The sequence below is a fragment of the Suncus etruscus genome, chromosome 6 (genome assembly GCF_024139225.1).
Source record: "Suncus etruscus isolate mSunEtr1 chromosome 6, mSunEtr1.pri.cur, whole genome shotgun sequence".
NCBI classification, from domain to species: Eukaryota; Metazoa; Chordata; class Mammalia; order Eulipotyphla; family Soricidae; genus Suncus; species Suncus etruscus.
Genome location: NC_064853.1, coordinates 95,161,556 through 95,174,267, shown reverse-complemented (window position 1 = coordinate 95,174,267; position 12,712 = coordinate 95,161,556). Strand labels below are relative to the sequence as shown.

At 38.8% G+C, this 12,712-nt stretch overlaps 1 protein-coding gene across 2 annotated transcripts in view; it reads right to left on the bottom strand.

Moving 5' to 3' along the window:
- Positions 1-12,712, bottom strand: part of VPS8 (VPS8 subunit of CORVET complex) — a 272,714-nt gene that overhangs the window by 149,894 nt on the left and 110,108 nt on the right. For both annotated transcript variants that reach the window (XM_049775814.1, XM_049775815.1), the window contains 3 exons: positions 6,672-6,714; positions 3,581-3,653; positions 2,128-2,247 (listed from right to left, as the gene is read on the bottom strand). In XM_049775814.1, coding sequence (XP_049631771.1) covers positions 2,128-2,247; positions 3,581-3,653; positions 6,672-6,714 — 236 coding nt within the window. The remainder of the gene's footprint in view (positions 1-2,127; positions 2,248-3,580; positions 3,654-6,671; positions 6,715-12,712) is intronic.

Sequence of the window (12,712 nt, the reverse complement as noted above, 5' to 3'; positions counted from 1 at the left end):
TTCTGATACTGCCTTTTTTTTTTTTTTTTTTGTGGGTGGTGTCACATTCGGTGATGCTCAAAGCTTACTCTGGCTCTATGCTCAAGGATCACTCCTGGCAGGTTTGGGAGATTGTACAGTTGCTGAACATCAAACCCAGGTCAGTAGCATGCAAGGTCAGTGCCCTATTTGCTGTTACTATCTTTCCAGCCTCTAAAATTACTACTTCTGAAGACAATATTCAAACTAAAATATTCAAACTAAATTTTAAACTATGGTAACTGGGATGTTAACCTTCTCTTGGGCATGTCTTTTTAAGTTTATAATAGTATTCAAATTATGAAAGTGTTATATATATATGCTCACTAGAGATCTTGGCCCTAGTTCACAGTTAATCATTATTATTAGGTATTTTTCTTGCTTATTTCCTTCAAATACTATGCATATCTAGTTTCCATGTATGCTTTGTACATGTAGCCTGCTGCTTCATAAAACACTACAATATAAGCAAAAAAGAAAAAGTTTTTAAAAAATCATAATACTGCTTAATTGGAAAAATATATCATGTTAGGTAATTATTCCCCTTGGGCCATTTTCACAGAGAGCCTGACCTTCCCAAATCCATCTTTAATTAAACATGTATGAGGATGTTTTGCAGCAGAAAGCTCCTGTGCTTTTTCTGTTTTGTTTTATTTTTGTTTGGGGGCCACAACTGGCAGTACTTACAGTTTAATTCTGGCTTGCACTCAGTGTTCACTCATGGCAAGGCTCAGGGGAGACCACATAGATGATGTTGGGGATTAAAGCTGGATCAGATGTGTGCAAGGTAAGTTCCCTTTCCACTCTACTATCTCTTCATACTTTCCACCACTGTTCCCTTTCCACCCTACTTTTGTCTGCTATCATCCCCACCCCAAGCTCCTCAACCTCTTCCAAAGGTGGTCTTCCCACCAACATGATTTATGAGAGCACATATATACCTTATCTAATACTGCTTTCTTTCTTTAGATAAGGATGTACTAGGGGGTTAGAGAGAGCTCAATGGGTATTTGCTCTGAATAGGAAATAGTTTAATCCCTGCCACCACATAGTCCTTTGAGCACACTAACCCTGTAATAGAGCCTGGAATAGGTCCCAAATATTACTAGTTGGGGAACCAACCAAAAGTAAAGAAACCAAAGTATAAGTATGTTAGAAAGAGCCAGAGTAAAGAAGAAAGAGGAGTGGGAGGGAGAGTTGAAGAAAAAAAGAGAAGGAATTTTTGTCATTTCTAAAGATAAAGATTTAGAAAATATGAGTGGCCTAACAAGATGAAACATTTGAAACCTTAAATTAGTGCCTGGGGATAAAAACTGTATCTATAAAAGATTTATTATTTAAAAGAATCTATTTGTCAATAAATATCTATCTTGTTTTGTTTTGTTTTTTGGCCATACCCATTGACACTCAAGGGTTACTCCTGGCTATGTGCTCAGAAATCGCTCCTGGCTTAGGGGAACCATATGGGACACTAGGGGATTGAACTACAGATCATCCTAGGCTAGTACTTGCAAGGCAGATGCCTTACCTCTAGCACCACCGCTCCAGCCCCAATAAATATCTATCTTATCTTTATTTGGGGGCCATACACAGCAGTGCTCAGGAATCACTCTTGGTGAGGCTCAGTGGATTATATGTGGTGCTAGAGATAGAACCTGGGTTGGTCACATGCAAGACCCTGTCTGTAATACTATATTATGGGCCCCAATAAATACCATTTTGGGCCATATCCAGTTGTGCTCAAGGCGTTCTCTGGCTCTGCACTCGAGGATCACTCCTGGTAGTGCTCCAAGGACCATTTGTGGTGCCAGAGATCAAACCAAGGCTGGCTACACAACCAGGCAAAGACCCTACCTGCTGAAATATCACTCCAGCTCCCTAAAACCTATTTTTTTTTATTTTGGTTTTTGGGCCACACCTGATGGCACTCAGCAGTTACTCCTGTCACAGTCAGGGGATCACATGGGATGCCAGGAATTAAATCTGGATCTATCCTAGGTTGGTCGAATGCAAGGCAAAATGCCCTACCACTGTGTTATTACTTCAACAAATACCTTTTTTAAAAAAGTATCATGCTCTCCCCTCTGCAAACATCTAATCATCTCTTACCAGTGCCAAAACATTTAGAAATTCTCTAGTGTCAAAGTGTAGCAAGGTTCGAACATAGGGATAGATTTCTTCTTCAGGTGAAGCTTCTGCTGAATGCAAACGAATCAGAAATTCAAAAACCTGCATGTTGAAAAAAATAGTAGATTATTTTCTCACCTTACAAAACAAAGGCTGGCTAGGCCAAGCAGTACTTTGCCTTGCATATGGCCAACTCCAGTTCAATCCTCCACACCACAAATGATTCCCCGAGTCAATAGTAATTCTTGAAAACCATCAGGTATGGCCCAAACACAGATCACTCTTCTTCCAAATAAATGACGTAAAGAAAAATTGGTTAAGTGCTGTTCCAATTGCTCCGTGGATATAGCTCAGTGCCTTAAGAGTGTTCTGCATTGTGACTGGATAGTACAGGGGTATGATGCTTTTCTTATATGCAGCCAACCCAGATTCAATTCCCAACATTATATATGGTCCTCTGAGCTCTACCAGGAGCGACCACTGGGTCCAGAGCCAGGAGTAAGCCTTGAGCACAGCTGCATGTGGCCCCCACCCAAACCAAAAGAAAACAAAACAGAAAAAAAAAAAAGTGTCTTGTCTTGCAGGCTTAAGTTCTCAAACATATGGCAAGCAGGTTTCAGGTAGTTTGAACTTGGGTGCTCTGCTGTCTATGATTTTAAGCATCACAAGTGATTTTTACTTTTGTTTGTTTTCAGGTCATACCAGGTGCTCAAGGGTTACTAATGGCTCTGTGTTCAGGAATCACTCCTGGTGGTCTCGGGGGCCATATGAAATGCCAGGGATCAACCTGGGCTGGTCTCGTGCAAAGCAAACACCCTACCACTGTGCTTTCTTTTTTTGTTTTAGTTTTTGGGCCACACTCGGTGATGCTCAGGGGTTACTCCTGGCTATGAGCTCAGAATTTGCTCCTGCTTGGGGGACCATATGGGATGATGGGGGATCCTAGGTCAGCACATCAAGGCAAAGGCCCTACTGCTTGTGCCACCGCTCCGGCTCCTACCATTGTGCTTTCACTCCAGTCCCCAACATGTAATTTCTGGCTGCATCACAACATGAGTATGAGCAACAAATCAAAGGAGTGTGTCACTGGGTGTGACTGTGTAGTACCATCACAATTGAAGGTGCACAGTCCCAGCAAGCACCATGGCTGAGCACTGTGACTCTATGTATGTTTGTGTGTGCATGCATGTGCCTGCCTGGAACACCCCACCCACTAAGCCCTCGAAACAATAACAACAACCAAGGGAAGGGAAGTGGAGCACAGGACACACAATCATGTTAAAAGCTTTCTCAGATGTAATAACTGCCTTTGTGAAGGTGTGGAGGTGCGTTACCTGTATTAGAAGACAGTTTCTGACCTGCATGTAACCCTCCATTAGGACCTGTCTCCACCTGTCTTACAAAATAAGAAAATATAGGTGAAAATAGCACCTACCTGGTTTTTAACCAAGGGAACGAGGTCTTCCGGGATGTCACCAAGGGGATAGGCACGGCCTGCTAGACAACAACTGAAAGAAAAAGAGATTGTTGCCTTGTAATGGGGGTAACTTCACCTAACAAACTATTTCTCAAATTCAAGATACTAGTTCAGTATTTTTCCAGTGGATGTCCTTTTAAAGTGGGCCTAGCACATCCCAATGCAATGAAGCTTGGGCTCAGCAGGTCTGGAGGTCACAAGGACCTTCCATGGGTCACAGGTCATCTCAAGTCACAAGGTGCTTGGGATCTTGAGGCCTGGTATATGCTGGGTAGGAGTTCCAGCCCTCAGCTATTTACCTGAGAGTTTGATTTTTAGCACATTCAATTTTAAGAGTTCTAGCACATTCAAATGCAAATCAAGATGACATCCAGTCAAAAAAAAATACAGGCAACAGGGTGAGGTCAACATAAATTTTAAGCCTCTTGGAACTAATCAATTCTGAATGTTGGCATAGAGATAAGAGCATATCAGCATATTTATTCTAAGATACTACAGGTATGGGAGATAGAAGTACTAGACAAATGCCCGTGTCTTTCTTCACTAAAGAACCAGTTTAAAGAAGGTTAGCTGCTATAGCTAAAAAGTTTTTCTAGCAAGTCCTGCCTGCTATCTTACTTGCTTCATCAGCTTGACAGCTCGCTACTGATCCTAAAGTTCTCTCTGAGCCAGTAGTGTCTCTGGCAAGAGATTTGCTTCAGGAAGAAAGATCTCATTCTTCTTTTTTTTTTTTCATTTATTTTTTAATAATATCTTTATTTAAACACCTTGATTACAAACATGATTATAGTTCGGTTTCAGTCATAAAGAGAACACTCTCCTTCACCAGTGCAACATTCTCACCAAAAAATGTCCCTTAACTCCCTCCTTCCCCACCCCCTGCCTGTATTCAAGACAGGCATTCTACTCTCACTCATAAACATTGCCATGGTAGTTGTTAGTATAGTTATTTCTCTAACTGCACTCACCACTTTGTGGTAAGCTTCATATTATGAGTTGGTCCTTTTGGCCCTAATCTCTGGGCATTATTACAATAATGTCTTTTGTTTTTCTTAAAACCCATAAATGAGTGAGACTATTCTGTGTATCTTTCTCTCCCTTTAACTTATTTTTCACTCAGCATAATAGTCCATTGTGTATATGTACCACAGTTTCTTAGCCATTCATCTATTGAAGGGCATCTTGGTTGTTTCCAGATTCTGGCTATTGTAAATAGCACTGCAATAAATATAGGTGTGAGGAAGGCCTTTTTTGTATTTGGTTTTTGTGTTTCTAGGGTATATTCCTAGGAGTGGTATAGAGCTGGATCATATGGGAGCTCAATTTCCAGTTTTCTGAGGAATCTCCATATTGTTTTCCATAAAGGCTGGACTAGAAGGCATTCCCACTAGCAGTGAATGAGAGTTCCTTTCTTCTCACATCCCTGCCAGCACTGATTGTTCTTGTTCTTTGTGATGTGTGCCAGTCTCTATGGTGTGAGATGGTACCTCATTGTTGTTTTGATTTGCACCTCCCTAATGGTTAGTGATACAGAGCATTTTTTTAGGTATCTTTTGTCCATTTGTATTTCTTCTATGAGAAAGTGTCTGTTCATTTCTTCTCCCCATTTTTTGATGGGGTTAGATGTTTTTTCTTGTTAATTTCTATCAGTAGCTTGCAATCTTCGATATTAGCCTCTTATCTGATGGGTATTAGATAAATAGTTTCTCCCATTCTATGGGTGGCTTTTGTACCCTAGACACTATTTCCTTTGAGGTGCAGAAGCTTCTCAGCTTAATATAGTCTCATCTGTTTATCTCTGCTTCCTCTTGTTTGGAGAGTGCTGTTTCTTCCTTGAAGATGCCTTTAGTCTCAATGTCATGGAGGTTTTACCTAAGTGTTCTTCTATATACCTATGGTTTCAGGTCTGATATCAAGGTCTTTAATCCATTTGGATTTGACCTTTGTGCATGGTGTTAGATGGAGATCTGAGTTCATTTTTTTGCAAGTGGTTGACCAGTTGTGCCAACACCAGTTGTTGAAGAGGCTTTCCTTGCTCCATTTTGCATTTTTTGCCACTTTATCAAAGATTAATTGATTGCATGTCTGAGAAACATTCTCTGAATGCTCAAGTCTATTCCACTGATCTGAAGGTCTGTCTTTTTCCAATATTATGCTGTTTTAATGACTATAGTTTTGTGATACAATTTAAAGTTAAGGAAAGTGATGCTCCCATATTCCTTTTCCCAAGGGTTGCTCTAGCTATTTGTGGGTGTTTATTGTTCTAAATGAATTTCAGAAGTGTTTGACCTACTTCTTTGAAGAATGTCATGGGCATCCTTAGAGGGATTACATTAAATCTGTACAATACTTTGGGAAGTATTGCCATTTTAATTATGTTAATCCTGCCAATCCATGAGCAGGGTATGTGTCTCCATTTCATTATGTCCTCTTTTATTTCTTAAAGCAGGGTTTTGTAGTTTTCTTTGTAAAGGTCCTTCACATCTTTAGTTCAGTTGACTCCAAGATATTTGAATTTGTGTGACTCTAATGTGAATGGGATTGTTTTTTAGTGTCAATTTATTCTCTATCATTATTGGTGTATAAGAAAGCCATCGTTCTACTCTTACTTCAGCCACTAAGTTTTTTATGATTTAGAGAAATCACAATCTGAAAATCATGAATTCATAAATCATATCTCTGAGTCAGAGACAATACACTCAAGGAAATCAGTTCTAAAAGTTAGATTCTCTATTCAAGTTTTCTGAATCTCATTCCTATGATTATTCTAAAAATCATTCCCCCACCCACTGCTGGATGACCAGACCACCAGATCAGATCAACAGCATTCCTCCCTAAACCCCAGTTGTGACAAGGACTGATATCTCTAGACCTTGCCAAATGGCAAGACCTGGACACAGAGAGACAACATTACCTCCTGCTGAGAACCACTGTGGTCCACCAAATAACACTGAAAAAGAACTAGCATATACATAAGACATGACAGTAACTCAAAGCATAATGGGTGAAATTATCGAAGAAACGCACATAGGGGTAAATCTTCTCTTACCTGATATAGACAAGAAGTTTGTTGCCCATAACAACTTGCTCATCTACAATTTTAAAAAAAGAATATTTAGCAATTCTCTTTGGTGAAATGTGAAAACCAAAAATATTCTGACATTTAATGAATAACAGAACAAACAGATAAGGCCAACTTAATTATTATTTTTCTATCTCCCATTAGATTTTTTTCCCAGACTGAAAAATCAATGAGTCACACAAGGATATATAAAAGAGGAATAAATCTGAGGAGGAATAAAACAGAGAGCTCTGTTCTGTTGGCTTAAACAGACGTGTGGGTCTGGAGAAGAGTGTGGTACAGGAAATGAGGTGAAGAGTCATAAATCCATACATAACCAGTTCATAATGGCTCAGCTATGGGATCTTCGCATGTCTGATGTGGATTCTGATCACTGATGGTGCTCTAGGACAGTGAAGGAGTTGTTTAAAAATACAGAAATAAGAGACTTGCTAAATGATCCTCGATAGCTTTTCTGACCTAAATTGTGTCTAAAATATCTAATTCTGTCTTCTGGGAATAGAAACCCACTTCTTACTTAGAAGAAATCAGAAATATAATCAAACCAAGTTTGAGACAAGCAGGTCAAGACAGCAAGAACAATGGCAGGAACCTCAAGAGTAGGTGAAGAGGTCAGTGACTGTGGTGGTGTGCAGATGAAAAAAGGAATCAGTGCCTAGAAATAAAGATACTTCTATATTTGAAGTATCAAAGTGGACAGAATACAGGGCACTGTCATCTTGTATCCCATCAAGAATCCTTTATAATACTTCAGGTCTGTGCTGTCATAGTGCAAATAAACTAGAATTAAAATCATTCTGCTTCAATTTTGGACCTAAGTTCTAAACTCCTTTGTACAGCTACCAAGAATGTATCTGCTGTACCAGATAATGAGTCAGTTGTTTTTTGTTTTTTGTTTTTTAAGAAACCACCTCTTTTCCACAGTGGCTGCAGCATTCTGTGAATCTGCCAGTAGTAAAAGAGAGGTCCTGCCACTCTATATCCTTGCCAGCATTTGGTGATAACAGTCCAGATTTTGGTGTGTACTGGTGTCCACTGATATGTTAATTTAAAATATCCTAAATGAGATTGAACATATTTTCATATGTCTTCCATCCTTATATGCTGAATAAGCTATCTGCTCACATCTCTTCCCATTTCTGAGATTTTGTCTAAAGAGTTCACTGTGGTTTTTTGAGATGATAGTCTTTTGCAAGTAGTTTCTCCAAATTTATGAGTTATCTTATTCTCTTTTGTGGAGCAAAAGTTTATAATTATAAAGAATTCCAGCTAATTGATCATTCTTTTCATGAATAAAGTCATAATTGCAGTCAGTTGGGTTACCCGTAGGTGTTTCAGTTTTGCAGTTTTCCAGGTTTGCAATTAGGTCTATGATCTGAGTTAATTATGGGAAGGGTGCAAAGTCTGAATCTAGAATATATACATATGCTTAAATGTGGATGTCCAGATGCTCATACTTGTTCAAAAGACTGTCTTTGCTTTCTTTTTAAAGGTCAGTTAACTATATTTATGGAAGTTTATTCCTAGATTCTCTATTCTATGATACAAATCATTTTTTCTTCCCTCTTTTGCCAGTACCATACTGTCTTGATCAATGTGTTTCAATGTAGTTTATATTATGTCTTGAAGTCAGAAAGTATCAGTCCTCTAATTCTGTTTTTACCTCTCAATACTGAATTAACTATTCTCAGCCTTTTGCCTCTCATGTGAATTTCAGAAACCATTTAATGATATAGTTCCTGACATATCTAAGAAAGATGTTGGTTTTCCAGAAACCAGAAGTCCCAGTTGTCATATGATTCAGTTCAAAAATTTCACATGGTGGCATTTCATTGGCATAATTTCACTGGTAGAAATTTCACAAAGGTGACACCAAGAGAGACTTAGACATACTTGTCTCACATAAACACTGAAGTCCATGAGGACAAAGCAGTTTGAATTATATGTATATATATATGTATTATACACATATATTATATGTATATACATGTATATATGTATATGTATCTATATTATATGTATATATACACAGCACTGAAAGGACACAGCATTTAATTTTTAGATCCCCTTTACTTCTTTTCCTACCCAATTCTTTGGCTTCCTTTTCTACTAAAAAAAGTTTTTTGAGGGGCTGGAGATAGCATGGAAGTAAGACATTTGCCTTGCATACAAAAGGATGGTGGTTCAAATCCCGGCATCCCATATGGTCCCCAAGCCTGCAGGAGCGATTTCTAAGTGTAGAGCCAGGAGTAACCCCTGAGCACTGCTGGGTATGTGACCCAAAAACCAAAATAAAACAAAAAAAGTTTTTTGAAGGGCACTCCTGGCAATTCTCAGGGCTTACTCCTGATTCTATGCTTCAGCAATCAATCCTGGTGGGGCTTAGAAAACCATATAGGGTACCGGGAATTGAACATGCGAGGCAAGTGTCCTGCCACATTGTACTATCTCCCTATTCCCAAGACTTTCTAAAATTTAACTAACATATTGACCTGTGGTAGGATGTTGCCACAAGGCAGGGGTGAAGGGGTAGAGATAAGTGCAATTAGGAAAAGAAGGAACCACTGTGACAATAGTTGGAAATGATCACTCTGGACAAGAACTAGGTGCTGAAAGGAGGTAAAGCACTCTGCAGGATACCCTCTCAATAACAGTACTGCAAACCATGATGCGTAAAAGGAAAAGGGGGAATACGGGAAAGAGAGGGGGGAAAATGTCTGGCATAGAGGCAGATTGTGGGGACTAGAGGGAAATTGGGGACATTGGTGACAGAAAATGAACACTGGTAAAGGGGTGGGTATTGGAACATAGTATAAAATTCAACCATCAAAACCTTCCTACCTCTGTATCTCAAGGAAATTCAATTTTTAAAAATTAACAAAAGCTTGCCACAATTTAAAAAACATTTATTCAAGAAAAATGGATGAATCATTTTAGGAACAGTGAGTATTGTGGCATTTTAGCTTTACCCAGACCCATGCTCCTCTCCCAACTTCACAACGGTGGGAAAAAACAGTCTTGCAACTATGGAAGCTACCATCAACCTAGGAGCCACAAGGCAACAGAACGCGTCTGAGGCTGTCTTGAAGGCCATTCTCAGAGAACAGTATTTGATTTACCTGGCAGATCACTTACAAACTTCACTTTCAAAACTTGTCTTTTTGATCCTAAGACAGAGTTCATTCTGTGAAGGAAGTACTTTCCCTCAAGGCTCTTGTTGAAAACAAATCATGCAACTGTATGACTTTATAGGTGTTCAAGGCAGTTTTCCCAGGAAACTAATGAGAAACTCACAGAATCTTAAAAGGAAAAAGTGAAGAATAGGATGCTTGCTGCAGGGGCTTTCAATACAGCCAAAGGATTTCTAGAGCTCTTGATGGGCAAGTGCAATTACAGAATGGGCTGTATGTAAGGAAGATATGAAATGTCTTCATCTATAACCTAGGGTTGCCTTTGAGGCTCTGCACAAGCAGGAAATGAAGGCAAAGGCAGAAATGTAAGCCACACGCTGAAGCACTGAAACTTTTAAAATAAAATGAAGTAAAACTCTACAAATGGACAATCCAACGATTATTTTTAGACTCCATAACTGTTTTTATTCTCACTCCTCTTTTAAGAATTTAATAATTAGCAAATGATGAACAGGAAATACGAGTATCTTTTCTTTGCTGGGAGAATGGAATTGGGCCACACTTGGTAATGCTCAGGAACTACTCCTGGTGATGCCAGGCACTGAACTGGGTTTGCATCTGCAAATAAGCTCTGTACATCTGTACTATCTCTCCTGAAAATGTAAGTCTGGAAACAAACAAACTACACTATCAAACATGTAGAGAATTTTCCACTCAGCAATATAATATATTTGACATATAGTTTTCCATATTAGAGATACTTTTTTTTTTTTTTACTTTTTGGACCACACCCTGTGACATACAGGGGTTAGTCCTGGCTATGCGCTCAGAAATCACCCCTGGCTCAGGGGGACCATATGGGACACCTGGGATGGATCCAAGGTCTGTCCTAAATTGGCTACGTGCAAGGCAAATGCCCTACTGCTGTGCAATCGCTCCGGCCCCATATAAGGGATATTCTTAAGAAAAAAATCATATGTTAGTCTATATGAATATATTTCAAATAAATTTTAAATGATAAAACTATCATTTAAAAAAGTGTTCTCTATTCACAATAAAATAAAATTAGAATTCAAGAGCAGAAGGTACTAAATTTACAAATTTTTTTTTTTTTTTTTTTTTGTGGTTTTTGGGTCACACCCGGCAGTGCTCAGGGATTATTCCTGGCTCCAGGCTCAGAAATTGCTCCTGGCAGGCACAGGGGACCATATGGGACGCCGGGATTTGAACCGATGACCTCCTGCATGAAAGGCAAACGCCTTACCTCCATGCTATCTCTCCGGCCCCCTAAATTTACAAATTTATTGTGGAAATTAAACAACATATTTCTTTTTTTTTAATTTATTTTATTTTTTCTTTTAATAATATTTTATTTAAACACCTTGGTTACAAACATGATTGTGGTTGGGTTTCAGTCATATAAGAGGACACTCCCTATCGCCAGTGCAACATTCCCACCACCAATGTCCCAAATATCCCTCCTCCTCACCCTGCCCCCGCCTGTACTAATTCCCTCCTACATTCTCATTGTTAGGATAGTTCGCAATGTACTTATTTCTCTAATTAAACTCATCACTCTTTGTGGTTAGGTTCATAAAGTGGGCTGTAATTTCCAGCCCTCCTCTCTTTTGTCTCTGAAAATTATTGCAAGAATGTCTTTCATTTTTCTGAAAACCCATAGATGAGTGAGACCATTTTGCATCTTTCTCTCTTTCTCTCTCTGACTTATTTCACTCAGCATAACAGATTCCATAAACAACATATTTCTAAATAACCAGTAACACAAAAGAAATTAAAAAGTACTTTAAAATGAGAGAAAATGAAGACACACATATCAAAACTTATATGAGATACAGCTAAAGCACTGTTACCTGTTAGAAGGTTATCTGTCACTGTAAACACTAAGAAATATATTTTCTAATAATAAGTAACTGAAACTTCAAGAAATTAAAAAAAGGTACAAATTAAAACAAAGCAAGATAAAGGAACAAATACTAAAAATTAAAGCTGGAATAAAATAAAAGAAACATTTTAAATATCAGTAAAATAAAAAGTAGTTATTTGAGGGTCTGGAGAGAAGCACAGCAGCAGGGCACTTGCCTTGCATGCAGCTGACCTGGGTTTGATTCTGAGTTCCATATATGGATCCCTGAGCATTGTCAGGAATGATCATTGAGCACAGAGCCAGGAATGAACCCTGGGCATCTCTGGCAGTGACCTCATAACAGAAACAAACGAACAAACCAAAAACTAATGATATAAAAGAACTAACAAACTGGAGCAATAGTACAGTGGGTAGGGCGTTTGCCTTGCATATAGAGAACCTGGGTTTAATCCCCAGCATCCCATATAGTCTCCTAAGTACCACAAGAAGTAATTCCTCAGTGAAGAGCTAGAAGTAATTCTTAGTATCACCAGGTGTGGTCCCCAAAATCAAAAAAAAAAAAAAAAAATCACAATCCTTTAGCTAAAAAAAAAGCAAGAAAAGAGAGAGATACTCAAATTACAAAAGGCAGCAATAAAAGAAACATTACTATTGATCTTATTTTAGAATAAATATAATATAAGAGAGTATGTTAACAAATTAGATAACACAGATAAAATTAGAGCCTGGAGGTTTCCTCATTGTGGGCTACTTAGAGACCAAGCTTTTCCTGTGGCCTCCATTAAGGGTGGTTCCTTTCTGCTTCTGGTCTGGAATGATGTAGTTCTGGCCACACCAGGGACTGTCCAGTCGTGGGTATAAGATAGAGCCTAGCTTAGAGATGATATAACCGAATGAAGGGAGGTGCAGTGTTTAAAATATTTAAAATGTGTCTTAAGTAGAGCAACCTGCAGCAACTGACACCCTCTGACAGAAATGGCCAGCTCCACTAC